The sequence below is a fragment of the Trichechus manatus genome, unplaced genomic scaffold (genome assembly GCF_000243295.1).
Source record: "Trichechus manatus latirostris isolate Lorelei unplaced genomic scaffold, TriManLat1.0 scaffold00069, whole genome shotgun sequence".
Taxonomy (NCBI): Eukaryota; Metazoa; Chordata; class Mammalia; order Sirenia; family Trichechidae; genus Trichechus; species Trichechus manatus.
Genome location: NW_004444005.1, coordinates 3,296,513 through 3,321,680, shown reverse-complemented (window position 1 = coordinate 3,321,680; position 25,168 = coordinate 3,296,513). Strand labels below are relative to the sequence as shown.

Sequence of the window (25,168 nt, the reverse complement as noted above, 5' to 3'; positions counted from 1 at the left end):
AGGGTGTCTGGGGGCCATACTCTCGGGGTTTCTCCAGTCTCTTTCAGGCCAGTAAATCTGGTCTTTTTTTGTGTGTGTATTAGAATTTGTTCTACATCCTTCTCCAGCTCTGTCCAGAACCCTCTGTTGTGATCCTGGTCAGAGCAGTCAGTGGTGGTAGACGGACACCATCTAGTTGTGCTGGACTCAGTCTGGTGGACACTTTGTTAGCTGTGGTCCCTTAGTCCTTCGGACTGATCTTTTCCTTGTGTCCTGTTCTCTTCATTCTCCCTTGCTGCTGAAGGGGTGAGGCCAGTGGAGTATCTTAGATGGCTGCTCACAGGCTCTTAAGACCCCAGACGCTGCTTGCCAAGGTAGAATGTAGAACATCGTCTTTATAAACTGTTTTATGCCAATTGAGCTAGATGTTCCCTGAGACCGTGGTCCCCATGGCCCTCTGCCCAGCAATTCATTCCCTCAGGGAGTTTGGATGTGTCTATGGAGCTTCCATGAACTTTCTTTGTACAAGTTGTGCTGGTTTCCCCAGTATTGAAAAAAACGACTTTCTTTTTGCCAATAACCTCCCTCCTTCTTTTAACCAATCGGGGCTTACCCTGAATGTTCTGTGTTTGGTCTCTCTCTGGGGCAAAGGCAGGTTACAGTTTACTGAGCCCTGGGGCTGTGCCAGGGAAACCCAACCAGTTTCCAGCTTGCATAACCAGAGCAGGACCTGGGGACAGACTGGGGCCAGGAGATGCCCCAAGAGTCGCCTCTGCCCCCAGCATTTGTCTGCCATGAGCCTGTGATCTGAGACATATCCCCTTTCCTCCTTCCTGCCTCCCTCTCTGGAACACCCCACCCTCCAGCTGGGCACAGCACCCCAGAACTCAGGATACATTGGCACGACTTGTCCCTTCATCCACATAAAACTGGTTGAAGAGCCTGTGGGGCAATGGAACCTGTGCCCTCTGGAGGAATTCCAGACACCCTGTCCACCCTGATAAGGAGGAAATCGCCAAGCAGGAATTGGAGAGCAAAGTCCTATCACACGGTAGAAGGGGAAGCGGGGAGTCTGCAAAGGCTGGATAGAAAGAAAAGGCCTGTGCCCACAGAAGCACCACTCAGAGCTGGTCTACCATGGATGCCCTGGTCCGATTCCTGCAGCTGCTGGTGCTGCTCCTGACCCTGCCCCTGCACCTGTTGGCATTACTGGGCTGCTGGCAGCCCCTGTGCAAAACCTACTTCCCTTACTTGATGGCCGTGCTGACCATCAAGAACAACCGCATAATAGAGGTCAAGAAGCGGGAGCTCTTTAGCCAGATCAAGAAGTTTGCAAGGGCCTCTGGGAATGTGGCCCTGCTGGAGCTGGGCTGTGGCACCGGGGCCAACTTTGCATTCTACCCACCCGGCTGCAGGATCACCTGCCTGGACCCAAACCCGCGCTTTGAGAAGTTCCTGAGAAAGGGCATGGCTGAGAACAAGCACCTCAAATATGAGCGGTTTGTGGTGGCTTCCGGAGAGGACATGAGACAACTGGCTGATGGCTCCATGGATGTGGTGGTCTGCACCCTGGTGCTGTGTTCTGTGGAAAGCCCAAAGAAGGTCCTGCAGGAGGTCCAGAGAGTGCTGAGGCCGGTGAGCAGATGGGAAGGGTATGGGCGTGGGGCAGGCAAACACGGCATTCGTCTCCCCAGTGTTCAGAGCACCCAAAAACCAGTGGCCATGGAGTTGATTGCGAATCATGGCAACCCCATGTGTCAGAGTAGAACTGTGCTCCACAGGGTTTTCAATGACTGATTTTTCAGAAGAGCACCAGGCCTTTCTTTTGAGGCACCTCTAGCTGAACTCAAACCACCAACCCTTAGGTTAGCAGTGAACTCATTAACTATTTGCACCCCCTAGGGACTCCTCAGGGCTTCCAGGTAAAACCAAAAGCCAAACCCATTGCCATCAAGTCAGTTCGAACTCATGGTGCCTCCACGTGTGACAGAATAGAACTGCTCCATAGGGTTTTGTTGGCTGTAATCTTTATGGAAGCAGTTCGCCAGGCCTTTCTTCCATGGAGCCACTGAGTAGGCTTGAACAGCCAACCTTTAGGATCGAGAATTTGCTGTTTTATCACATTAGACACCCCACTCCACCACCACCTGCTGGTGAATAGGAAATATGACCAGTGTCGTGATGGGGCAGAAGAGGGTGCTGTGAAAGCATGCAGGAGTGTCATCTAATGCAGTGAGGGGCAGGGGGAGGGGGGCAGGGAAGCTTCCTGAAGGAAGTGTTTAAACTGAGATCTGAGGGACTAAAGGGGATGTGAAGGAGTGAGGGGAAATAAGAGTGTTCTACATAGAGATGCTAGGGGAAGTAGAACTCCAAAGATTTTGAACTGGGTATGGAGAGAAAGGAGTTCAGGATGGTTTCCAAGTTTCTCTCATAAACAACTGGGGAGAGGCAGTGGGTGAAAGTGCTGTTTGCTGAGATAGCGAAGACCGGGGAGAAACCTATTTTAGCCTTGTTAGGTGCCACTGTGGTGCCACTGAGACCAAAAAAAAAAAAAAAAACCACAGTTGCCATGGAGTCACCACAGTACCTCTGGGTAGGTTTGAACCACCAACCTTTTGGTTAGCAGTGGAACGCTTAAGCATTTGCATCACTCAGATACTGCCACTGAGACACCTATGTAGAAAGGCTAAATCAGCAGTTAGAACTCAGGAAAAGACGTCTGCTGGAGATAGGATCTGGAAGTCACCAGCTTGTGACTGGTAAATTCAGAGGCTTGGGGTGGATGAGATCACCTGGGGAGAGTCTAGCGGGAAGAGAAGAGCTTGAGGAACCCAGCTTTAGTCAGGAGTCGGGTCCAAGGTTTCCCTGGGACGTTCCCTGAGATGCTCGCCAGGATGTTGGCGGAGATGACCAGAGAGCAATTGGATGTATGCGTCTGAGTCTCAGGACAGAGGTCAGGGTGTGTATCTCTGTATACAGAGACATCTGCTCCTGTTTTTCCATCTCCCCATTTGTCTGCCCTCAGCTATGTTGTCCTTCCTCTCTTTAAGAGAGATCTCTCACCAGTCATCCCCACTCAGTCACGTGATGCTCTCTACAAGGACGTTGGATGGGAGGGCAGGAGCCCAGGGATGCAGAAGAAGTCAGTAGGTCAGCAACACAGTTTGCTCCATAAATTCTCAGACCAAGAACTTCCACTTCACCAAGAGGTTTGACTGTGCTTGGTCAGTGGGGTGGAGGTGAGGTTGGAGGGAGTGGAACGGAGCCGACAGGTGACACTAATTCTCTCCTCCCTCCCAGGGAGGAGTACTCTTTTTCTGGGAGCATGTGGCTGAGCCACGTGGAAGCTGGGCCTTAATGTGGCAGCAAGTTTTAGAGCCTACCTGGAAACACGTGGCGGATGGATGCTGCCTCACCAGAGAGACCTGGAAGGACCTGGAGAGCGCCCAGTTCTCTGAACTCGAAATGGAGCGACAACCCCCTCCCTGCAAGTGGTTACCTGTTGGGCCCTTCATCATGGGGAAAGCTGTGAAATAACCCTTCCCCAAGCCCCAAATGTGGCCACTCCCTCCCTCCCCTGCCCCTAGTCAGAACAATCCCACCATCTAGGCAGAGGCAAGCCATTCACACCGTCACCCCCTATTTCCTCTCTCTCCCACCTCTGCCAGCAGGAATCTCTAACTGCAATCCCTCCTTCCACAGTGAAAAAGGTCTATTCCTACCCTATCTAGAGACAGAGAGAGCAGCTATGCCCTGTCATGTCCTTAACTGCCAATTTCTGGACTGGTTCTCACAACTTTTGCACACCCACCCATTGGGCCAGCTCCCCTCCCTTTCCATCACGCCCATGGTAAAGTCCCCCTCCCCTCCTTCAGCCATCACACCCATGTGCCCCTAGGGACTGACCCCAAAAGGTATGTGTGTCCCTGCCAGGCCACCTGACCCATCCTCCCCACTAGCACCTGTATCTGAGTTATAGGGGTACTGGAGAGAATCAGGCCTCCCCTGGAAACCCCAGGACACGGAAGCAGAATTCAGTAAAGAAGCCAAAGGTTTTTGATCTCAAATTTTTTTAATAAATAGAAGAAACCTACTAGACTGATGCAGCAAACTAAGGCCAGAGGAGGGGGGAAGCAGGGAGGGAGGAGCTCCTGAGTCAGCGATGCATCCTCCTCCCCAGCCCTCTAAGCTAAGGCACTTTGAGGGAGACAGGTTCTTGGGGTCCTGTTACACAGGGTGAATGGGAGCGACAATGGTTAGGGTCCCTTCTCCCACCTTTGAGTCAGGGCATCCCCACCCTTCTCCCCCTACCCCACGGCCCCATCCCTGATTTACCCCTTCTTGTTGCACAGCATTCCAGGGGGAAGTGCGGGGGTGATCCTAGTGGGGGTGAGGAGAGGTCCACAGCCCTGAGGAAGCAGATTCTGCCAAATCCTGGTGAAACACCAGCAGCCCACTCTACCCTCTTCATCCCGAGCAGCCATTGCTAGGGGAAGGGTGGAGGCGACCCACGGGCCAGGCTGGGACAAAGAAAGCTAGGCAGTGGCTGGCACAGAATGCCCGTCAGGGCCCAGCTCAGGGTGCCCGTCTGCAGCCAGGATAGGGTGTGCATCAGGACCCTCCCGTCGAGGGCTGCCCCAGTTGTTCCTCAGGATGGTGCCTGTCTTCTCCTCCTTGAACTGCTGCCGGTCTTCCCGTGGGATCTTCACCGCATGGTACTGGGGCACTGTGGCCTCGGGGTACCGAGCCCGCTTGAAGAATCCCATCTGTAAGGACACCAGGCCAGACCATGAAGAGCCAGCAGGGCTGAGGCCCCTGGAGCAGATGCCCAGCAGAGCACAGCTCCTTGCCTTCACCATCCCGGGCACAGAAAGAACCAACTGCAGGAGAAAGGGGACAAGCTAGACGGCACCTAGTGAGTGAGCAGCCCCCACCATCAGTGCTGGATCCTTGGTTCTAATTCACATTCAGAGACCAGGAAGGGGGCCCAAAATGCAGGACCAAGGACATCTTCCTTGGCCCCTGGAAGAGGGAGTTGAAGGCAGACCATCAGACCTCTGATCCCAAAGGTTTTCACCCACCCAAGCTTTCAAGAGACCCAATAGCTTCCCTCAGAACACAAATGAGATCTGAAGAAGAAAATTGCTTCCTAGACCCTTGCATCCTCTGGAATGATTCCCCTAAAGCTCAGACACACACTTCCTGTACACTCATACACTAGGCAGCAACACCCCTACGGAAGGGCTCGCTCATCCATGAACATGGTAGTCTAGCCCCTCCCTAAATCACGAACATGTTGGCCCTTACATTCCAAGGTGAAAATGTGCCCCTTGGACACTCACACCAGGATTGCCAAGACTCCTACATGCTCCTGCACAGCATCTCCTTGCACAGTCGTCTCTGCACACTCATGCCCACAGGAAAGACATGCACAGCACCTCCCACACTCCTACATGCTCACACTCCATGGGCCCATCCAACTGTTTGTGCATGCCCAAGGCTGTGTATATTCACTCTTATAACCTACCCCGCCTTAAAATTAACTAATTCCCACCCCAGTTCCTGGGACCCACACCATCCTCACACAATCTCATTTCTTCATCTTGCACACGCATGACCCCTGAATGCTGGGAGCTCTACTTATACTCACATACATACATATTCACACAGACACATATTTGCACACGCACACATGTGCATGCACACCACAGTTACCCCACAGTCCCTGGACCCCCGACTTCCACAGCCGAGGGCTGCACAGCCAGACGGGCCCGGTGATAATTGGTGGGAAAAGATGAGCTCTGGCTGCTCCGATGGAAGAAGCCACACTGGGATATCGAGGGGGAAGGGGGCAAAAGAGGCAGAGGATGGGAAGACTGAGGAAAGATGCGGGACTTTATCTGAGTCCATTTCCCTTCTCTGGGAGCAGGGAGCCGAGATCCTAGGGTGAGCTTCATGAAGGCTTCAATCTCCCCTAAACTGGCCAGGTTCCCAACAATTTGGGTGCTACTCCAGAGGCCTGCTCCACTGATGACTCACATTTGCCAAAGTGTGTTCTTGGTCTGTGAATGGTCCCAAGGAGTAGGTGGCTGGGGGCAGGGGAAGGCCTCTGTCTGGCCCCGAGGATATGCATGGTTCTACCTCCTGCCCCAGATGTGGCATGTGGTTCTGGGTGTGAGCTCTGGTGATGCATGTGATTCTCTGAGCCAACACGTGCATGTGTGAGCTTTTGTGTTGTGCCCCCGATGTGAGTGTGATTCTGTATGCAGCTCTGTGTGCACAAGAATGGTTCCAGTATGTGGTGGTTCCAAGTTCAGACCTGGAAGCGGTTCTCTGGTGGTAGTTCTCCATCCTTCTTGGCCTTATTGGCCTCAGTTTCTTTTCCAGCCAACCTGCCACAACTAGTTAAATCAGACCACGCTTCCCTATGTCCATGGTCCTTCTAGAAGGCTCAGACCCCACCAACCCCAACCCCACACATCCAAATCCTACTACCTCATCTTCTAAGGCCCAGCTCCAGGGCAGCTTCTCTCAATCCTTCCATCCTCTGAACCCCCACTACACTTTCTCAACTCTTAGCAACTCTTAGTCCTTAACTACAAAGCTCACCTCTCTCACTAGACTGCAAAATCCCTGAGGAAAAGATCTGCATCTGATGTATCTTTGAAACTTCCAGGGCGAGGAAGAGTTCCTGGTACATGCAGGGTAAGTACTCAGTACATATTTGCTGAATAAATGAGTGAGTGGGTCGTGAGGGAACCACAGTACACAGAGAAGCCACCTGCCTGACAGGGAAGCCCAGCCCCCACTGACCCACCATCCCCAGGCCTCACCTTCCACATCAGCAGCACCAGCAGTGCCAGCACCAACAGCCCAGCCAGTATAGCCAGGAGGATGACCCACCAAGGGACTCCTTCTGCCACCACAGCCACCGGGTCCAAATATACCATCACTGGAATCTAGGGAGCAAGGGGTTAGTGGGGCAAAAGCAGGAGGCAGCGAGAGAGAAGAGCATCCACGCCCCCAGCCCTGCAGCTCACCACTGTGGAGGCATCTTTGAGCAGCAAGTTCTTGACAGAGGACTTCACTGTGATGTTGGCTCGGACAATCACTTCCAGGGATTTCACAGCTGAGTACTCCTAAGCGAGAAAGGAACAAGACCTAAATGTCCCCATGTCCCCCTCCCTTCCATCCAGCTCCTGAAATTATAAGTGGAATGGTGTCCTACACAGAGGGTGTTTCTACCTCCTTGGGTTAAGGATGTGCTGCATTTGGACAGAGAGGAGGTGAAGGAGAAGGGAGCCCTGCAGGGGCCGTTGTGGAAGAAGAAGCCCAGCCTGGGGTCCCAGCGGAGCCCTTACCTCCAGGAAGGTGCTGTTCCAGAGGCGGCCCCAGACTTGCAGCACAGCCGCACGGTCAAAGCTGTAGAGTGGGCAGCTGAACACTATGCAGTTAGCCGTGCCCCGGGCGCAGTCCTGGGGACAAGGACAGGCAGGGCTCTGAGTCACTTGACCACAACCCACTGAGCCTGTCCCAGGGCCTGGCACCCTCACAAACGTGCTCACCCAGACAGAGTCGGCCTAGAGTCTTTATGCCATCCCTCCATGGGCCTCCACATATGGGACCCCTCTTCCCCTTGCTCTTCACTCATATCTCTTCCACTTTCCTTACCTGGCCTTAAACTCCCCTCCTCCAGGAAGTCTTCCCAAATTAACCCTGTGGTCTACCTGGATAATCCAAAATAGTGGCCTACCCCAAATCTGGGGTATTTGGCTTTGAAATGGATGGGGGGAGGGGTCTTCTTTCTTTACAGCAGCAGATAAAGTAGCTTCCTTAATTGATGCTTGTAGTATCTAATGACGGTTACATTTATTGAGCACCTACTGTCTGTCAGGCATTGATTTAAGCTTCACAACAGTCCTGTAAGGTGCATATTATTAACCATTTGACGTCGAGTCAATTTGGACTCATGGCGACGCTGTGTGTGTCCGAGTAGAACCGTGCTCCATAGGGTTTTCAATGGCTGATTTTTCAGGAGTAGATCACCAGGCCTTTCTTCCAAGGCACCCCTGGGTGAACTCAAACCTCCAAGCTTTCGGTCAGCAGCTAAGCGCGTTAACCGTCTGCACCACCCAGGGACTGTGGATATTATTATCATCCCGATATTTCAAATGAGGAAACTCAAAGAGGCCAGGTGACCTGCCCCAGATCACACAGCCAACAAAGCTAGTAAATGATGAAGAAGATATTTGAACCCAGGTCCATATTCAGCAAAGCCACACTCCTGCACTAAGCCCAAACTCACTAAAGGAGAAAGAGGCTGCCCCAGGTGCTGCTGGGGGGACAGGGCACTCAGACCCTGTTCCTCCCAGGCCTGACCAACATCCATGTGGCCCAATCACCACCTAATGACCCATTTGCCTAAAAGTCATATTATCTTCATCACACTTACCACAATCCACATGCAGAAGGATGCATTCAGAGTGTTTGAACTGAGACATTTTTTATTTTGCCACTCTTGAGCAATTCAAGAGTCTTTAGCCAATTTGTCTAAGAACAAGGCCTTCTGCCTTAATTTTAGGTAAAAAAAATCCATTTCAAACTTCTTATTTGAAAAGGAGATCTTTCAAAGGAAGTCCATCATAAGGGGAAGATGGGACTATACATGCGACAGGGAACAGCAATTACAGAAGTTCACACTACTCCAGAAGCCCCTTAGTATTGTCGATTGAATTGTGTCCCACCAAAAGGGTATGCTGAAGTTCTCACTCCTGGCACCTGTGAATGTGACCGTGTTTAGAAATAAGGTCTTTGAAGATGTTATCAGTTAAATTAACATGAGGTCATACTGGAGTAGGGTGTGTCCTAATCCAATATGAATGCTGCCCTTATAAAAGAGAAGAAGAAACACAGTCACAGATACAGCGAGGGAAGAAGGCCATGTTAAGACAGAAGCATGCATCTACAAGTCAAGGAACGCCAAGGGTCATAGACCATCACCAGAAGCTAGGAGAGAGGCATGGAGTAGATTCTCCCTCAGAGCCCTCAGAAAGAATCAACACAGCAACACCTTGATTTCAGACTTCTAGCCTCCAGAATTGTGAGACAATCAATTTCTGTTCTTAGAAGCCGTCCAGTTTGTGGTGCTCTGTTACTGCAGTCCTAGGAAACTAGTACACTCAATTTTTGCCTCATGCCCTGCTCTCACGGAAGTGGGAAGCTGAGGGCCCTGGGGAGGGAACCAGGTACAATGAAGCTCCCTCCCGGACAGATAGTGACACATCTGGCCCAGCTGCTTCCATTCCCCCGAGTCCCTGCAAACAGTCTCTTCAACTTCTTGACTTGATTGCCCACCCTTCCATAACTGGGATTCACCCCCTCACTACCAGGCCAAATACTCCCGTAATGTATGTCCCCACCGCACTTTCACTGCCAATGCCATCCTAGAAGGGAAGAAGCACAGAGTATGTGCTAGTTTATCCAGTAAATTCATTTAAAGGACAAAATATGCAAAGCAAACAGAAGGGAGGCAAAGCTACTCAAAAGGAACAGACCTAATGATCATATATGATATACTATAATTTTAATTCTTAGAACTTTAAAAGACTTAAAGTGTTTTTGATATTATGAAAATGCAGTAGGTTTCCTTATGCAAATTGACTTTTTATCTTAAAAGAACTCAAAAGAATAACACACAGATCTCAAATGTGCTAACACTAGGCTATCCCTATAAAATATAAAATTTATGTTTGATATGAATTTATGGAGGATTGATTGCTTGGCTAACTAACTGGCCTTAGGTCAAATGCCCTGCTCTGAAGTGAGAGCCTGGTGGACGTGGGAGGATCTGGATACCAGCAGCTGCTTCACAGGTGCCTCCCTTCCACACGTTGTGATAAGAACTATCTCATCAACTTGCCCTAGGTTTGACCATCACACCTCTTGACAAGCCACCCTCCCCAGAAACCTACCACCTGAGGCTCCATGCTCCCCACGGCATTCTCCATCCTATCACCACACACCTCCATCTGGCAGCCACCACGGTTGCCCTGCACTCACCAGGGTGATGTTTTTCTTCTTCTCAGCAGAGGACACTGGCCACCAGGATGTGCTAGGCTCTGGCTGCTCACGTGGCTCCTGCTGCTCCGGCTGCTCCAGCTCCCGCCGCCTCCTTTCCCAGCTGTACACATCCTGGATGTGGGGAGGGACAGCCAGTGAGTGTCCCTCTAAACGCAGCAATCCAAGATCACATCTGCTCCCACACCTTCCTCCAGGCCCTTCCAAACACACAGTACTCCCACCCCCACGACAAAGACATCCTTCCCAACGTCTGACCCCTTCCACCCTCCTATACAGCAGCCCACCCTGCCTATGCCTCACCAGGTGGAGGATGTTGGGCCTCGGGGAACAGAGCCCCTTCTGCCCGGGCCCCTGCCCGCCCTCCAGCTCCACCCGCATGGGGTACAGCAGCCACTTCCCGTTGGCAATTTCGTGGGGCCACATGATGTTGAGGAAGGCAGAGCCCAGGGTGTTGAGCGACTGGCCTTGGTTGGAGACCTGTGGACATGAGGGAGTGTGAAGGTGGGAATTCAGTTCCCAGAGGGCCCTAAATCTGCAGAGATGGGGAACAAGGGCTGAGGGGAAGGCTTCAGGAGGCATAATTTCAACAAAGACTCAGGATCCTGGACCCCACCAGGTACCATTCCCTCTGCTCGCCAAATACCAGAAAACCTGAATGTGTCCTTGTGGTGTGAGGGCAGGTCCCAGCCAAGCACGGGCAGAGTTCTGGGAAGAAACTTCAACCCTTCCCCCATGTTCCCCTTCCCCAGGTGAGTTCTCCAGCAGAGAAGTTTCCCGGAGCGCCCATGGCCTCCCCAGACCAGCAGGGTGTGAGGGCCAGTCAGGGCCATTTGAGGCCCCAGCACTGCCCACAGCCAAGGTCCAGGTGGAGGGTGAAGGCCACGAACACACTGCCATATGGCAGAAGAACCCCAGCCCTTGAGACATGTCCCAGCCTCTCCTCTGTACTCAGAGGATGACCATGGAGGACTCTCATGCCAGGACACTTACCGTGACCTCATACTTGACCTTGCTGCCCACATCCCGCTCAGATCGCATGGCACTCTCGCCCCTCACCACACCAGAGAAGAAGAGTTGCTGGGGAATGGCCACCCTGGTGTAAGAGGGTCAAAACAGGGGCTGAGGAGGCCTAGGGCCTGGCTGAATGGAGGGCCAGGAGGGTAAAGCCAGGAAAGGCCAAGCCGGGGCCAGGGCTTGGGAGTGGTCATGCCCCTCCTCCTCTTTGGTGGAGGTGCCCACTTGGGGAGGGCTTACCCAGTGATGGACAGTGGAAGCTCAATGAAGACCCGGGCCCGAGCAGAGACTGGATGCAGCTCCTGCTCACTGATCCTGGCATGAGGGCAGGGGCAAGAGTGAGCAGTGGGTACAGACACCATTCCTCTAGGTGGACACCAATCCAACTGCCTCGCCCTTACCCTACCCTGGCGCCACCAGGCTTACGTGGCCAGCAGCAGCTCCACCTCCAGCTCCATGGTCTCAATGGTGATCCCTGAGGTACTAAAGATGAGATAGAAGGTGACCTGGCCAAGGGTGAGGTAGAATGGTGTCAGCGGAGGGACAGGAGCTTAAGGAAGGGGTCAGAGGTTAGAGAGTCACCAGATGGGCTAAGGGCAGATGTGCCAACCTGGGCACCTCTCTTCATGGGGTTCCCCAGCTCACACTCGACATGGGAAGCATTCCCATTGGACAAGCAGAGTGGCTTCTCCTGAAAGAGAGAGAGAGAAGAGGTCAATTTGGACTACTGAAGCCCCACAGGACCCCACCCTACCCCACCCTGCCCAGGTCCTCACAGCAGGGCTCAGGGCCCGGACTCCTGAGTAGTGCAGAGAGGCAGGGAGGGTGACCAGGAGCTGGGCCTCGTGGGCATCATCCCCATCAGCCTGGGGCTGGGCTGGGTCCGAGGGCAGGTTGGTGACCTTCAGCTCCAGGCCGATGACTGGCTGCCCACTCAGTACAAACAAGGCTGTCATCCCATCAGCATCCCTGGGGGTCAGATCCCACTTATTCTAAGATATGAACACCTTCCTCAGCCTCTTCCACTCCCAGCCTCCCTTTCCCAGTACATGCTACCCTTCTTCCACTCCCTAGACCCCCCAAAACTCCAGTCTAAGCCTGAGGGCTTTCTACACTCAAAAGAACCAGCCTGAGAGTCGGGGGACCTCCACTCTCCTCCCAGCTGTACCACTCACTTACTTTGGGCAAGCCACAACCTCTCTAAGTCTCAGTTCTCCATCTATAAAGTGGGATGAATATTTCCTACCTTACAGGATTGTGAAGACCAAACAACGTGACGTGTGTAAACTGTATGCTATCACACAAATCGTGAAGGATTATCATTCTTCACCAGAGAAGCCCCTGTGGCTCCTTCACTGACCCTCATCCTGCCATTGTGTGAATTATCAGCAGTTCCTCCTGAGGCTTTAGCCCTCTCTGCCTGGTCCTCCAGAGGGAGCTTCCTTCCACTCCTTGAACTCATGCCCTCCCACCCCACCTGCTCCCCCGCCGCCTCACATGGGCAGAGGCTGGAACTCCGTGTCGCTGACCCGGGAACAGAAGCGAGCGTGGACCAGCTGCAGGTTGCTCTGGCAGATCTTGTCTTCACCACAGCCTTGCTTCAGGAAGTGGATCTGGGGAGAGATTTGAGGAGAGTGACATTCCCAGGAAGGCATACAGTAGGTTGGAGTAAACCAGGATTAAGTCACCTGTGTTCAACTCTCAGATGTGCTACTTACTAGCTGCGTAACACTGGGCTGGTCACCTAACTTCTCTGAGCTGTCTCCTCATCAGTAAAATGATAGGATTACCATGCCATGGTAGAGATTAGCAGGCTAGCCCACTGCTAAACCACTCTTCCCTACCCTCCCCAGCATGGGTAACGAGCCCGGGGGCACAATGGTTAAACTCTCGGCTGCTAACCAAAAGGTCAGCGATCAAACCCACCAGCCACTCTGCAAGGAGGAGAGGGAAGTTGGGGAAGACCCGGAGATACGCTCCCCGTAAAGATTACAGCCTAGGAAACTCTATGGGGCAGTTCTACTCTGTCCTATAGGGTCGCTAGGAGAGAAGTCAACTCGATGGCACACAACTGGCGTGGGTGTGGCCATGTGACCAAATTCCAGAGATTAAAACGTGAAGAGCATTAGAAGGATTAGATTAGGGCATAGTTGGTTTAGAAATGAGGAGCCCTAACTGCAGGTCAGCATGAGCATGCAAGGAGCTTCACACTCCTTCCCCCTTCTAGGTGACGGGGATGGAGACGATTTAAGGTCCTGGGAGGCCACATCTGAAGATGGCAGAGCCCCCATCAAATGGCTGAATGAAGAGGTGCTGTCGCCTCTGACCAGGAATACTCGGTCATTTGGACCATTTTACATTTTGGGGTCTACTTACTATAATAACTACAAATATGAAGAACAATGGGATAAAATATGCAAAGGAGCTTTGAAATCTATAAATGGGGGTCAATGGTGAGGGATCATGATCATTAGCCCTGCCAACTCCTTTTCCTGGCCCAAACCAGAAACCATGCTCACCTCTGCCCGCTGGGTGCTAGGCTGGTGGGCATTGAGGATGGGGGCCACTGGGGGCAGCCCCTGGCCAGGAGCCTGTCGCCGAAGCCGAGGGGTCTGGAGACTGTAGGACAGGGTCACCACAATGGCCCGAAGCTTGTCTTTGACATTCTCCTGGAAAGGGGAAAATGGATACGGAAAGTGGAACAATCCCCAGGCCCCCGCCCTGCCCAAAGCCCCAGGCAGATTCTGATACCTGGAAAGAAACAGAGATGAAGGAGAGAGGTGGAGAACTAAACATGGAGGAGGGAGAGAGACTAGGTAGAGAAGGGAAGGAGACCCAGGGTTTAGGGCTTTGAGGATCAACTTTGGCAATGGAACTTGCCATCTCCATCTCCAGGGAGTACTGAACTCGACGGGAGACGCAAAAAGGTAGCAGGTGAGGAGGACGGAAGCCCCTAAGACGGCCTCCCAAAAGTCTGTGAGAGGTGCGAGTGTGTTGTAGAAGAAGCTAAGAGGAATTGAGGAAAAGAAATCATGAAATTACAACGACCCTCAGAGGCCAAGGGCTCAGTGTCCACCTGCAGCTGGAACATGGTGTCTCCACAGACTCGGTCATGCTGGTGCTTCAGCCACACAGTCCCCGAGGCCTGGTGTTTGGGGTCATCTGGACTATGACTCAGGAAGGTCACCCGGGGGACCTGGCCTCGGAGCCTCCGGTCTGTGTCTCCATCTAGCATGTAATTCAGGGCTGTGGAGTGTGGGGAGAGAAGGGTCACCAGTGAGCTGGGGAGAAGCACTCCAGTCTGACCCTGTCCCCAGGGTGCCCTTTTCCCGGTTTTCAAGTGACCATTGCTGGAAACCCAGCAGACTGGGAGGGGGACCTCACTCACCCACAATAGGGCTGTAGCTGCTGGGGGCTGCGATGTAGCTGAAGCATACCCTTAGGTCCACACTGTGGGGGCAAAGGTGGCTCCTGAGCCAGGCAAGGCTGGTAGGACAAGACCTCAAACCTCTACCTGCCCATTCCTGCCACAGCCCCAACCCCAAACTGGAGAGAAAAGGGGAGAACTGGAGGAAACTGGGCCCTGGAGGCTTCCCCTGCCCTCACCTCAGACCCCACCTCACCAGACTGAGTGGCCGCCAGGACAGTTGGGCTGATCTAGGTCAATGGTACGAGGAGCAATGAAGACCTCATGGGAGACATGGAGGACAGGCCTGGCCCTGGGAGGATGGGGGATGAGGGGCATGGGAACATTAGAACAAGAAGCTGGGAAAGAAGGAGAAGGGGAGGAGCGTTCAGCATCGGATTTGGAACTGGAGTGGGAGTCAGCCACAGAAAAGTATAATGGCCTCAGGGAGGAAGAAGGCAGAGAAGAGGGAGGGGATCACCTAAAGAGGACAGCAGTGTCGGCCAGGGAGCCCACCAGCAGATCTGGGTAATGGTTCCCGTCCACATCCAGGCCACCAGACAGGGAGTAGCCAAAGCTCTTGATGCCCACGGCTTCGCCCTCCAGCACCTGGCAAACCAGACTGTCAGCCTCTCCCAACCCCACTGCCCCCAGTCCTCTGCCTCCCCAGCCCTCGGTTGCTATGCCCCCTTATCCCACCCCCATGGGTTCCCTCATCCCAAGGACCCTCCCCTCACCTGTGAAGGTGTAAGGACAACCCCCAGGCTGCTCCCGTGGTAGATAAAGACTTTTCCATCCCCATCAAAGGGAGCACCCACTGCGATATCTGCGGGGTATGGGGGAAAGGCAATCAGTCTGCGGGTGGAGGTGACGAGAGCCAGGCCCCAACTTTTCCTCAGTCCTGTATGTTTTCTATTTTATTAAGAGACTATGAGTCAGAATCAACTCGATGGCACACAACGACAACTAAGTCCCAGACATTTTACATAAAAAAAACCAAACTGTCGCTGTCAAGTCAATGCCAACTCATGGCGACACCAAACTGTCGCTGTCAAGTCAATGCCAACTCATGGCGACCCCATGTGTTACAGAGTAGAACTGCTCCACAGGGTTTTCCTGGCTGTAACATTTACAGAAGCAGATCGCCAGGCCTTTCTTCTGCAGTGCTGCTGGGTGGATATGAACTGCCAACCTTTAGATTAGCAGCCAAGCACAAACTGTCTGTACGATACACAAACCTGCATCTTACATACATCATCTTTAATCCTCTCAGCCACTCTCTCTGGACATTATTAGCTCAGAAAGTTAAAGTAACCTGCTCAAGCCCACACAGCTGGTAAATGGTAAAGCTCAGATATAAGCCCAGTTTCCTTCTCTCCCTGAGGACCTCAGAAGACCATCCCCTAACCTCTGAGCCACTCTCCACCCTTCACCCACCCCCCCCCTCCACTGAGCATTTCCAGTTTTCAGTCACACCTGGGAAGCCATCTTGGTTGAGGTCCCCGAGGATAGCCACGCTGATTCCAAACAGGGAGTCAGGGGAGCCGCAGAGCCGAAGAGGGGAGACATCAGCCCAGTGACCCCCCTGGTTCATGTACACATACACAGCACCACCCAGCTCTTCTTGGCGGTCAAAGAAGTAGGGGGCACCCACCAACAGGTCTGGCCAGCTATGGAGAAAGGGAGACGGTCAGTGTGGGTCCTCCCCACCCAGGAGAGTCAGAGAAGATGCCAGAGGCCCCTCATACCTCCTGGGCCCAACCTCCTCCAGGCTCCCCTCCTCTCTGCCCACTCTCACCCATCGCTGTTGAGATCGGACACGGCCAGTGAGTAGCCAAAGCTAGAGGTCAGGCGCTCCCCAGACAATACGGCTTCAGGTACCAGGCGGCTGGCACTGTCCTTGCGCAGAATGACCACGGCACCTTTGTGGTTGGCACGAGGTGCCCCGGCCACAAAGCTCAACTCCTCTGCACGCACCAGCCCCTTTCCCGAGTCGATGGAGAAACCTGGATGGGGAATGACTTCCTGGTGAGTACTCCCTGCCAGACTCAGAAGCCAGGGTGTCTCCCAGCAACCCCGACCCTGGCCCACCACCTGGCAGGTCAGGAGCCAAAAGGTGGAGGAGGTGTCCTCCAAGCTATCGCCACCATAGCCGGACTGCTCTTCCTGCCCTCCTCAGGCCCGGCAGCCCTCCCACACCCAGAGCCTGGAATTTGGCGCAAGATGTGCAATAGGTCCGTCCCAGGGATGGGATGTCTCAGGCAATGCTGAGAAGGCAGGGTGGCTGGGCAGGAGGTTGAGCACGGTGGCAGGAGCTGGGGCAGAGGCTTCACCACACCTATCCCAGGGAACTAGAGCAGAGAGGTTGGTCCTCTCCCATCTCCACACCTTAGAGGCCCTCAATGCCATCCAATCCACCTTCTGTGCCCCACCCGCACCATCCTGGCAGGGAGAGGAAGCCTTCACGTCGGGGGGTGGGGAGACATATGGAAGACAGGGAAGAGTGTGATTCACCCAAACATTTTCTAGGCTCGTTTCCTCCTCCTTTGCAGAAGGGATGCAGATGAGACAATGAGAAGAACTTACCAGCAAGGCTAGTTTTTTCTCCAGCATGTGCCCACCATCCAGCCTCAGAGGAAGTCCCCCTGGAGGTCTAGCCTTCTCCCTCCCAGTACAGCCTCAGCCCTGTCCCTCTCCCTCCACCAGCATCTTCCTCCTGTTCACAGTCCCCGAGGCCATCACCCTCGGGGCTCCTCTTCTCAGACCTGGCTGCTGGGCCCAGCTCTTCCCTGGATGTATGTTAGGCGTGAAGGGAGGACATGTTCCCTAGGGGAGGAGGGGAGGCCAGGGCCAGGCCCCCAGGGCCCAGGAGGACGGGTGGGAGCTTACAAACCTAAGTAGCTATTCAGGGCCAAGTCTCTGACTGGTCCTGGGAGCCGGTCAGCAGGGTCCAAAGTTTTATACACCAGCTGGTCAGGGTCTGAGCTATCAATGTTGGTCACAAAGAGCAACCCTGTGGGGGGTGGGGGGAGGAGACACCAGGGAAGGGACATCCAGAGGAGGAGCCACAGAGTGGGGACATGGAGCCAGACAGAAAAGCCAGAAGGAGAAGGGAGAATGGGAAGAGGTGGAGAAAGGAAATGAGAGAGACCAAGAGACCAGAGAGATAAGAATCAGAGACAGAGACAGACAGGGACGAGTGATAGAGAGACACAGACGGGAGGATGGGAGCGTGGAGGAGAACAAGAGAGAGGAGCAGAGGGTTAGAAAGGCTCTGGGCCAGGGAGGGGTCCCTACCAAAGTAGCTGTTGGCAGGGACCGGGATGAGGCGGGGGTCCTGCTCCTTCTCGCCCCCCGCCTCGTAGGGCCCGTCATCCAGGTGCGCCAGGTCCGCTGAGCCCTGTGCACAGAGCTCCACCCTGGCTGTGCCTGCAAGGACAGTCTTGTTAGTGTCCAGGGCAGGGAGCAAGGAGTACCCCTCAGACAAGACACTGAGTTAGACAAGCACGCGGGAAGCCCCTCCTCTCCCTTCTAGCCCCACCTCCCACCCCCTGCCCAGCCCAAGCTTCCTGGGGGTCCCCAGACTTAGCATCACTCTCACCAAGTGTCAGCTCGGCCGGTGGCAGCGTGCAGAGACGGGAACGGGAGCGATGATGGGTGGGCTGTGTGCTGGAGCATGCAGGCACAGCCAGGTGGGCAGCCCAGCCGTGCAGGTGGGGGCTCATGCCAGAGTGTTGGGGAACACAGGGCCATGCGAAGGAGAGGAGGCGCTCCCCTTCACGTGTGTGCCAGCGTGACAGGGGTGGAAGGCATGGCAGTGCCCAAGGGCTCAGTGGCAGTGGACATGTGGTCATGCTTGGCCACGTGCTACTTCAGTCCTATCTCTGGGGCAAGAGGAGGTTTGGGTCCCCTTCTCCCCTCCCTGGGGAGTGACTCACCCTTCCAGTTGTAAGTTCCCGGGGCCCCAAAGAGGAGATAGTGGCTGTCAGGGGAGAAGGCGGCGGCTGTGCCCTGCTGGCAGAACCCAAATTGGTCGTGGCCCTGGGGGCGCCCCTCACAGAACTTCCACTCCCCACCATCCAGCTCATCGTGGATGGCCAGGTCCTGGCTGAGCACAAAGCAGCGACCGATCACATCACGCGTCTCCAGGATCTGGTCCACTCGCTGCCGCGCCTCATATCGATGTGCACAGGTCTGAGGGAGGAAGGGATGAGGGGCCATTCCCCTGCATAGGCCGGGGCCCTCCTTAAGCCACACTGCCCATATGCAGACACTGGACATAGGCTGGCACCCGTGTGCAAGCAGGTGGGCGTGCACGCACACACACACACACACACACACACACACACACCTATGCCGCACCACCACCCAGCCCCAGTGTTGGGCAGGTACATGCATAACCCAGTATCCCATCTGCACCACTTCCTTGACCCTCTCTGGAAGAAGTCCTTGTTCCACATTCTGCCTGAGCACCCACAGGCACAACTAAGCCAAGACACAAAATGCATGCCTTCCTGATCAGGCTACATGTGCCTGTCCCCCAACATGCCAAGCCTGGTCCTGTCTCTGGACTTCAGTGAGGGTCACCAGCTCGCTTGCAATGAATTTCCTCCCATCTCCACTCTCCAAGCACTCCCTGCTCTTAAAGCCTGGCTCAGTCCACCTGCAGAAGCCTTTTCTCTCCACTCCTCTTCTGGACGTTTATAGACGGATGACTATAAATGGCTCACTGACATTAACGATATTCTGCCCCAGACTGACTTATGTTGTTAATGTGTGTGTTCATGCACGTCTGCAAAGATACAGAGAGAAACAGGGACAAAGACAGGATGAGAATCTCCGTAACTATGCCGTAGGCTATTTGAGGCAGGGATCAGGTGTTTTCCTGTCTTTATATATCCTCTCTCAGGAATCAGCACAAGGTCTGACGCTTAAAAGAAGGTTCTCAATAAGAGTTTGACAAATGGATGGGTAGATGGATGGTAAGTTTATTTTTTTAATTTATAAGGACAGGGACCATGTCTTACACATTTTTATATTTTTCTGAGGTCCTAAGAATTGCACCATGTATCCAACCGGAGATCTGTAAGCATATGTGTGCATATGCACACACTGTGCACACACATACCCAAACTCACACACCCAAATACACACACTCCCCACCCTTGAATACGGTCACAAGAAGCGGTACTCACTACAATCTTGCCCCCTGGCCCCTGGCTCCGAACACTGACTCCCAACCACTGGTTCTCTTTGCTCTCCTTTTGCACATCAGCTGGAGGCAGGACACTGGGAATGAGGGGAGGGAAGAGGAGGCCGTGCTCTCCTCCCCTCCTCAGGTGCTTCCCCACTCCGCCCCTGTAGGGCTCGCACCTCCCTGGTCGATGTCCACTCTGTGGCAGTCAGTCTCCTCCAGGCTCAGGGGGCAGGCGAAGAGGCCTCCGGTGCGATTTGCCTGCTGCCCAGGCAGAGCCAGGGCCTGAGGAGCACCCACCAGCAGCCTGCAGGATGGGGTAGGGGCGAGTGTTAGAGAGCAGAATACTCCAACCTCCCCAGAGCTGCCCAGATCCAACCCCTCGGTATCAAGCAGAGTGTTTAAGGACTAAGGAGAAGGGCCAAAAGGCAGTTTTCCCAAGTCCTGGACAATAGCAAATTCATACACTTGGCCATGCAAACACCATATTACATATGCACATACTGTCTGGATGAGGGATCAACACACACAGTAGATACACACACACATAGACCCAAGCAGCCCAGCCAGCACTGCTGGTTTGAAAGAACCGCCTGATCCCAGCACCTGTTCCTGACCAGGCCTTCCCTACCCCCTCCCTGGCCCCATCCCCAAGCCCTGCCCTCCTGCCCAACCCTGGTCCAGTTGAAACCCCGCCAGAAATGCCAAGAATGCTGAGAGCAAAAGTAACAAGGCCCAGACTGGCCCCATGAGGTGGCCCAGGGACCAGCTTCCAAGGCCTCAAAAGAGGCTACATGTGGGCCTGCTTCCCCCAGTTAGAGACCCGGCAAAGACCCCACTCCTCGGCAGCTCTGCCACCCAGATTCTATCGGTCACTCTGGCTGGTGTGGAAGTAGGACAAGTTTCTCATCCTGTCTCCAATCCTACCCCATTCTCCCCCCCCATCCTAAACCCCCTTTCCCACTCCTCTTCCTTCTCCTCCCCACATCCACTATCTCCCCTTCCCTCCACAGCCCACCCCTGCCCTTTCTTCTCTCTGACCTCCCCGTCAGACTCTTTCCCAGCTACAACTTTCTTGGCAGGATAATTTTCCATGATCACAGCCAAGGCTTCTTCCCCGGGGGAGGCCTGTGCTGGGAATGGAGGCTGCCTGGGTCCCCTGGGACTGAATCCCCAGGCCAGGAGTGAGGAGGGGGTGAGGTGAAGTGATTGACACGCAGCTGGCTACTGGCAGGAGAGACTCAAGAGTGGCAGCGGGGAAGATCTCAAAGCCTTTCTCCCAGACTCTTTTCCTCCATTTCCCTTCCTGTGGAGAGGCTCAAAGCTGTAGTGGGCAATATTACAGACAGGCATCTGTGGGGGCATTGTGCCAGTCCGGGTGGGGGGAGGGGGAGGACACAGAGCCATTCTCCCTTCCCGCAACTCCTCCTCATCCCTTAGCAGCTGTCATCCCATGTCAGAGCCAGTGTCCAGAGAGAGAAGGGGGTGGGGAGTGCTGGTAGGGAAGGCAACATACATTCAGCATTACTTAACAACTGTTTACTGAGAATACAGCTTATGGCCTGGGTGTTGCAAATGGTTAATGTAGTAGGTTGCTAACTGAAAGGATGGAAGTTCAAGTCCATCCAGAGGTACCATGGAAGAAAGGCCTGGCAACCTACTTCCAAAAACAATCAGCCATTGAAAACCTTATGGAGCACAGTGTTACTCTGACACATGTGGGGTCGCCATGAGTCAGAATTGACTCGATGGCAACTGGAAAAAAAACATGTGCCAAGCCCTGTGTCAGACACTGGAGAGACAAGGAAGTAATATTTATTGAGCACCTACTATGGGTCAGGCAGTAGGTTAGGTGCCAGGAACATAAGGAGCTAAGATTTATCACTATATATGTGCCAGGCACCAGGCTAGGCAAGGTACATACATGCATTATCTCACTGCCTCTTCACAACAATGCATCCTGTGAGATCAGGATTCCTATCGTGTCTTACAGATGAGGGAACTCACTCGGAAACATTAAGCAGAAGGGCTGGAATTCAAATCCACATGTGCCCAACTCCGATACGCCCGCTCCACTACACCCAATGACCAGCCGGTCTCCAGAACACTGAGACCTGCCAGGAAGGGAGGGAAAGGAGGGGAGAAAGAGACCATTTGGGTTCCCTGGGCAGAAAATGAAACTGGGAGGCATGGTCCTGTGCAAACAAATGCCAACCTTCAGACAAGTCATCAGTGTCCCATCCCTCCAAAGATGGCCTTCTCTTGGAGAACTGGGGCTGTCTTGCTCATCTTTGTACTTGCCTTAGAGGAGGCATCAGGATGTGTTTACTGAACCCCACTTTATGTGGACCCACAGAGACACCCAGAGGCCCAGCTGATCAGTGTACAGCTGAGCTCCTGGAGAAGCTATCCGTCAGTGTTCAGTGCTCACATCTCCCCTGGAGGTCAAGAGAATGGAGAAGGGGAGGGGTCCACGTGGAGGAAAGAAGCTGCCAGATGCATAGATATACCCAGCCTCACTCTCCGTGGAGAACAGACCGGCCCATCCCTCCTGGAACAAGAACTCCCACATGCAGCCTCTCCATTCCCTCCACCTCTGCCCCAGCCACACACTCCTTCCTGGCTTCATCCTATAAGCGCAGCCACCCCAGGCCTCTGGACAGGACAGTAGCCACAGCTGTAGCCACTGCAGAGGGAAAAGGAAAAAAACTGTTGGCAGCCTAGATAAGCAGAGGCTAAGGAGTAACCCACTACCACTGCACCTCTCAATTCTCCACACAGTTCAGGGCTCCTGCCCAAGTGCAGCCCCTCTCTAGCCTCTTCCAATCTGGGTGGCCCTCCGAGGAGGGCGCTTGGCCTGGAAGGCTGGCTCCAGTTTAGGGGTGCTCTAGCCAAGCCTTTGGATCCAGGATTGCTGTAAGGTGCTAAAGCCATCACAGAACAAGAATAATAGTACTACTAACACTACAGGGTCGCTATGAGTCGGAATCGACTCAACGGCAATGGGTTTTGCAGTTTGAACACTTCATAGCACTTACTATGGGCCTTGCCCTACTCTAAGCATTTTCCATATGTTGTTGTCAGCTGCTGTTGTGTCGATTCAACTCATGGCAACCCCACGTATTACAGAGTAGAACTGCTCCATAGGGTCTTCTTGGCTGTCATCTTTACAGAAGCAGTTCGCTATGCCTTTCTTCTGTGGAACCATTGGGTGGATTCAAACTGCCAACCTTTGGGTCAGCAACAATCACAAGCTGCTTGTGCCACCCAGGCTCCTTTTTACGTATATTAGGAACTTTTCTAACCCCACAATAACCCTATATGGTAGTACAATTATTTACCTCCATTCTACAGTTGAAAGAAATAAATGAGGCTGAAACCAGAATGCGAAGTAAGAAGATTAGACCTCAAAGTCTCATCCAGGGGCCAGACTGAGAGACATCAAAATAAGCGAGAAGGTCTTTCAATCAAAGAGCGCTAGGAAAGGCAACCTGCACCTCAAAAGCTAACAGCTGGGTAGCTAGCCTCTCCCATGCCACCGGGCAGCAGAGCGCCCTCTTCTGGAGCTAAAGCAGAGTCAGGCAGTCAGGCCCCTCTGGGAATGCCCCCAGCTTGGCTCTGGAAGACAGAATCAAGGGCCACTTTCAAAGAGGAGGGGGAAATGACAAGAGATCAAGCTATTAAAAATAACCTAGAATTTGCCTAGAAATAGCTCAGAGAGTTCAGCATGTCCTAAAAAGGCCTCCAGTCCTGGAGCTCTGGCAGATGGGGGAGGGAGGGAGGGAGGGAGACTGAGATGAGGGAGGTAGCAGACGTAAGGCTGAAGAAGAGTGAAATCAGTTGCTTTCTATCTCTGCCAAAGTTTTCAGGACCACCAACCCCGTGCTGCTAGATGATGGGAATAGTGGCAGAAGGAAGATCAGAGTTATCCCCCGTCCCTAAGTAGGGGGAGGAGAAATGAGCTCCTGTCCCTGCCCTCTGCCCCCAGGCCAATAGGAGGGGGAGAAGATAGTCCCACTGGACGGCATTGATTCCAGTAATGGACACTTCATGTGGCTTCAGGGCTGTGGAGAAAAAAGCCCCCTGGCTGGAAGGGGTGGGAAGCTTTTTTCTCCCTCTCGTCTCTCTTTTTCAACTTGTACATGTAGCTAGAACCAAGGGTACAAAATACATGACCAGCCACAGGCCCCCCACACAAGTGTGTCCATCTGCCATGGGTCCCGCGCTGATGAGAAAAGAACTAGAATTGTCCTTTGCCCCTCGCTCCTCCCTGCCTTCCCCCATTGCTGAGATTCCTGGAGCTGGAACTTTCCTAAGGAGGAAAGGGAACAGCCTGGCCTGCATCCTTCCTGGATCTCTCTCCCTGCTGCTGCTGCTGCTGCTGCTCCTACTATTACTTTTGGGGGTTCTGTTTCCTGCCACTCTGCATCACCAAACCACCCAGTACAGGTTGCCAGACCCTCCCAGGTCCTCTCCCAACCTTCCCATGGTCTTGGCCTCCAGCCACCAAAGTGGCAGCTCTCTTTCGGCTTCCCAGGGCCCTGCTGCCCTCATTCCATCCCATGGCAATGCTTTGATAGAAAGTTATTTCTGGAGTCTACCCTCCATCCCTCCCATGGCCCCCTAAATCTCTCCACCCTTTCCCTCTCCTCCTGCCTGGGCAGAGACAGAATGTTCAGCCTCCCTTCCTGGAGGAATTTAGCCCTCTGAGGGAGGAGGGGAGCCAGAGACCTGGCACTGGAGCAAGGATGCGGGTTGGGGGAAAAGGCAGAAGGAGATATTTTCCTGCCAAGACAAGAACCTGGCTCTCCAACCCGTCCCCACAGCAAGACCCTGGGTCTTGGGTCCTGGGGATACAGCTCCAGACCCAAGACAGATGAGACAAGGCTCCAGGTTGGGTGTGGGGTATCTGTGGGCAGCCTGAGTCTTCGTGGGCTTAGAAGACGGAGAGCTGAGGTGGCCCGGGGTTGAAGAGGGAAATCTGTGGCTCGGGCATGGGGACTCGGGGCGGGTGCGATGACTCACCAGCTCTGGGGTCGGGGCTGCAACTGCCGGTGCAGGGCCACAGAGAAGCCGAAGAGGCTGCCCGGCTCGCCTTCCTTGCGCAGGGCACCCATCACGTCCAGATTGAAGGCAAGAGCCCCGGGACAGAACATTTCGGCAAGGAGACAGCCAAGAAGGTACCAAAGCCTAGAGGTCCCCCAAGGATCGCGGCCCCGTGTCCCGGCCATGGGGCAAAGCCCGCGCGCGTGCCCCGCGAGCGCAGGGCAATTCCCGCGCGCCCCGAACCCCAAGTCTCCCCAGGCCCTTCTTTGGTCTCGGAAACCTCGCCGCTCTTTCAGAGGTCTCCTAGTCTTTCGCCGGGCCACCGCTCACCAGCCGCTCTGCCGGCCAGCACCGGCGACCGCCTCTACAGCCGCCGCAGCTCGGCGTCCACTCGGACTCCCCCCTCCTCGCCCCGAGATGCCGCCCGGAGGTGCCGCCCCGGCCCCGCC

General features: G+C 54.0%; 2 protein-coding genes across 3 annotated transcripts; one reads left to right on the top strand and one right to left on the bottom strand.

Annotated features, from left to right (window-relative positions):
• Window positions 1–1,116: 1,116 nt before the first annotated feature.
• TMT1B (thiol methyltransferase 1B) lies at window positions 1,117–3,516 on the top strand. The gene is made up of 2 exons (XM_004379967.2): window positions 1,117–1,614; window positions 3,280–3,516. Exons 1-2 carry the CDS (start codon window positions 1,117–1,119, stop codon window positions 3,514–3,516), a joined length of 735 nt encoding a protein of 244 aa, XP_004380024.1.
• A 523-nt stretch (window positions 3,517–4,039) lies between these two features.
• ITGA7 (integrin subunit alpha 7) lies at window positions 4,040–25,108 on the bottom strand. 2 transcript variants are annotated; one of them, XM_004379965.1, is made up of 25 exons: window positions 24,699–25,108; window positions 19,853–19,980; window positions 19,675–19,754; window positions 18,418–18,673; window positions 17,777–17,908; window positions 16,278–16,485; window positions 15,956–16,149; window positions 15,217–15,305; window positions 14,961–15,088; window positions 14,697–14,792; window positions 14,462–14,523; window positions 14,150–14,319; window positions 13,593–13,742; window positions 12,571–12,686; window positions 11,850–12,042; window positions 11,684–11,764; window positions 11,500–11,579; window positions 11,314–11,388; window positions 11,050–11,152; window positions 10,360–10,536; window positions 10,039–10,170; window positions 7,341–7,454; window positions 7,020–7,118; window positions 6,813–6,938; window positions 4,040–4,745 (listed from the first exon to the last, which is right to left on the bottom strand). In XM_004379965.1, the coding sequence occupies exons 1-25, from the start codon at window positions 24,902–24,904 to the stop codon at window positions 4,515–4,517; spliced, it is 3,426 nt and encodes a 1,141-aa protein (XP_004380022.1). In that variant the 5' UTR covers window positions 24,905–25,108; the 3' UTR covers window positions 4,040–4,514. The 2 variants fall into 2 exon arrangements, with proteins under 2 accessions (XP_004380022.1, XP_004380023.1); XM_004379966.1 differs by lacking the exon at window positions 17,777–17,908 and adding an exon at window positions 17,373–17,492.
• Between the last annotated feature and the right edge of the window lie 60 nt (window positions 25,109–25,168).

Coding starts and splice junctions, on each gene's coding strand:
- ITGA7 (XM_004379965.1), bottom strand. CDS start 24,904: ATGGCCGGGACACGGGGCCGCGATCCTTGGGGGACCTCTAGGCTTTGG. Junction 15,306..15,955: donor CAACCAAGATGGCTTCCCAG/GTGTGACTGAAA, acceptor CATACCCCGCAG/ATATCGCAGTGGGTGCTCCC. Junction 13,743..14,149: donor ACACCATGTTCCAGCTGCAG/GTGGACACTGAG, acceptor TCCCCTTTCCAG/GAGAATGTCAAAGACAAGCT.
- TMT1B (XM_004379967.2), top strand. CDS start 1,117: ATGGATGCCCTGGTCCGATTCCTGCAGCTGCTGGTGCTGCTCCTGACC. Junction 1,615..3,279: donor TCCAGAGAGTGCTGAGGCCG/GTGAGCAGATGG, acceptor CCTCCCTCCCAG/GGAGGAGTACTCTTTTTCTG.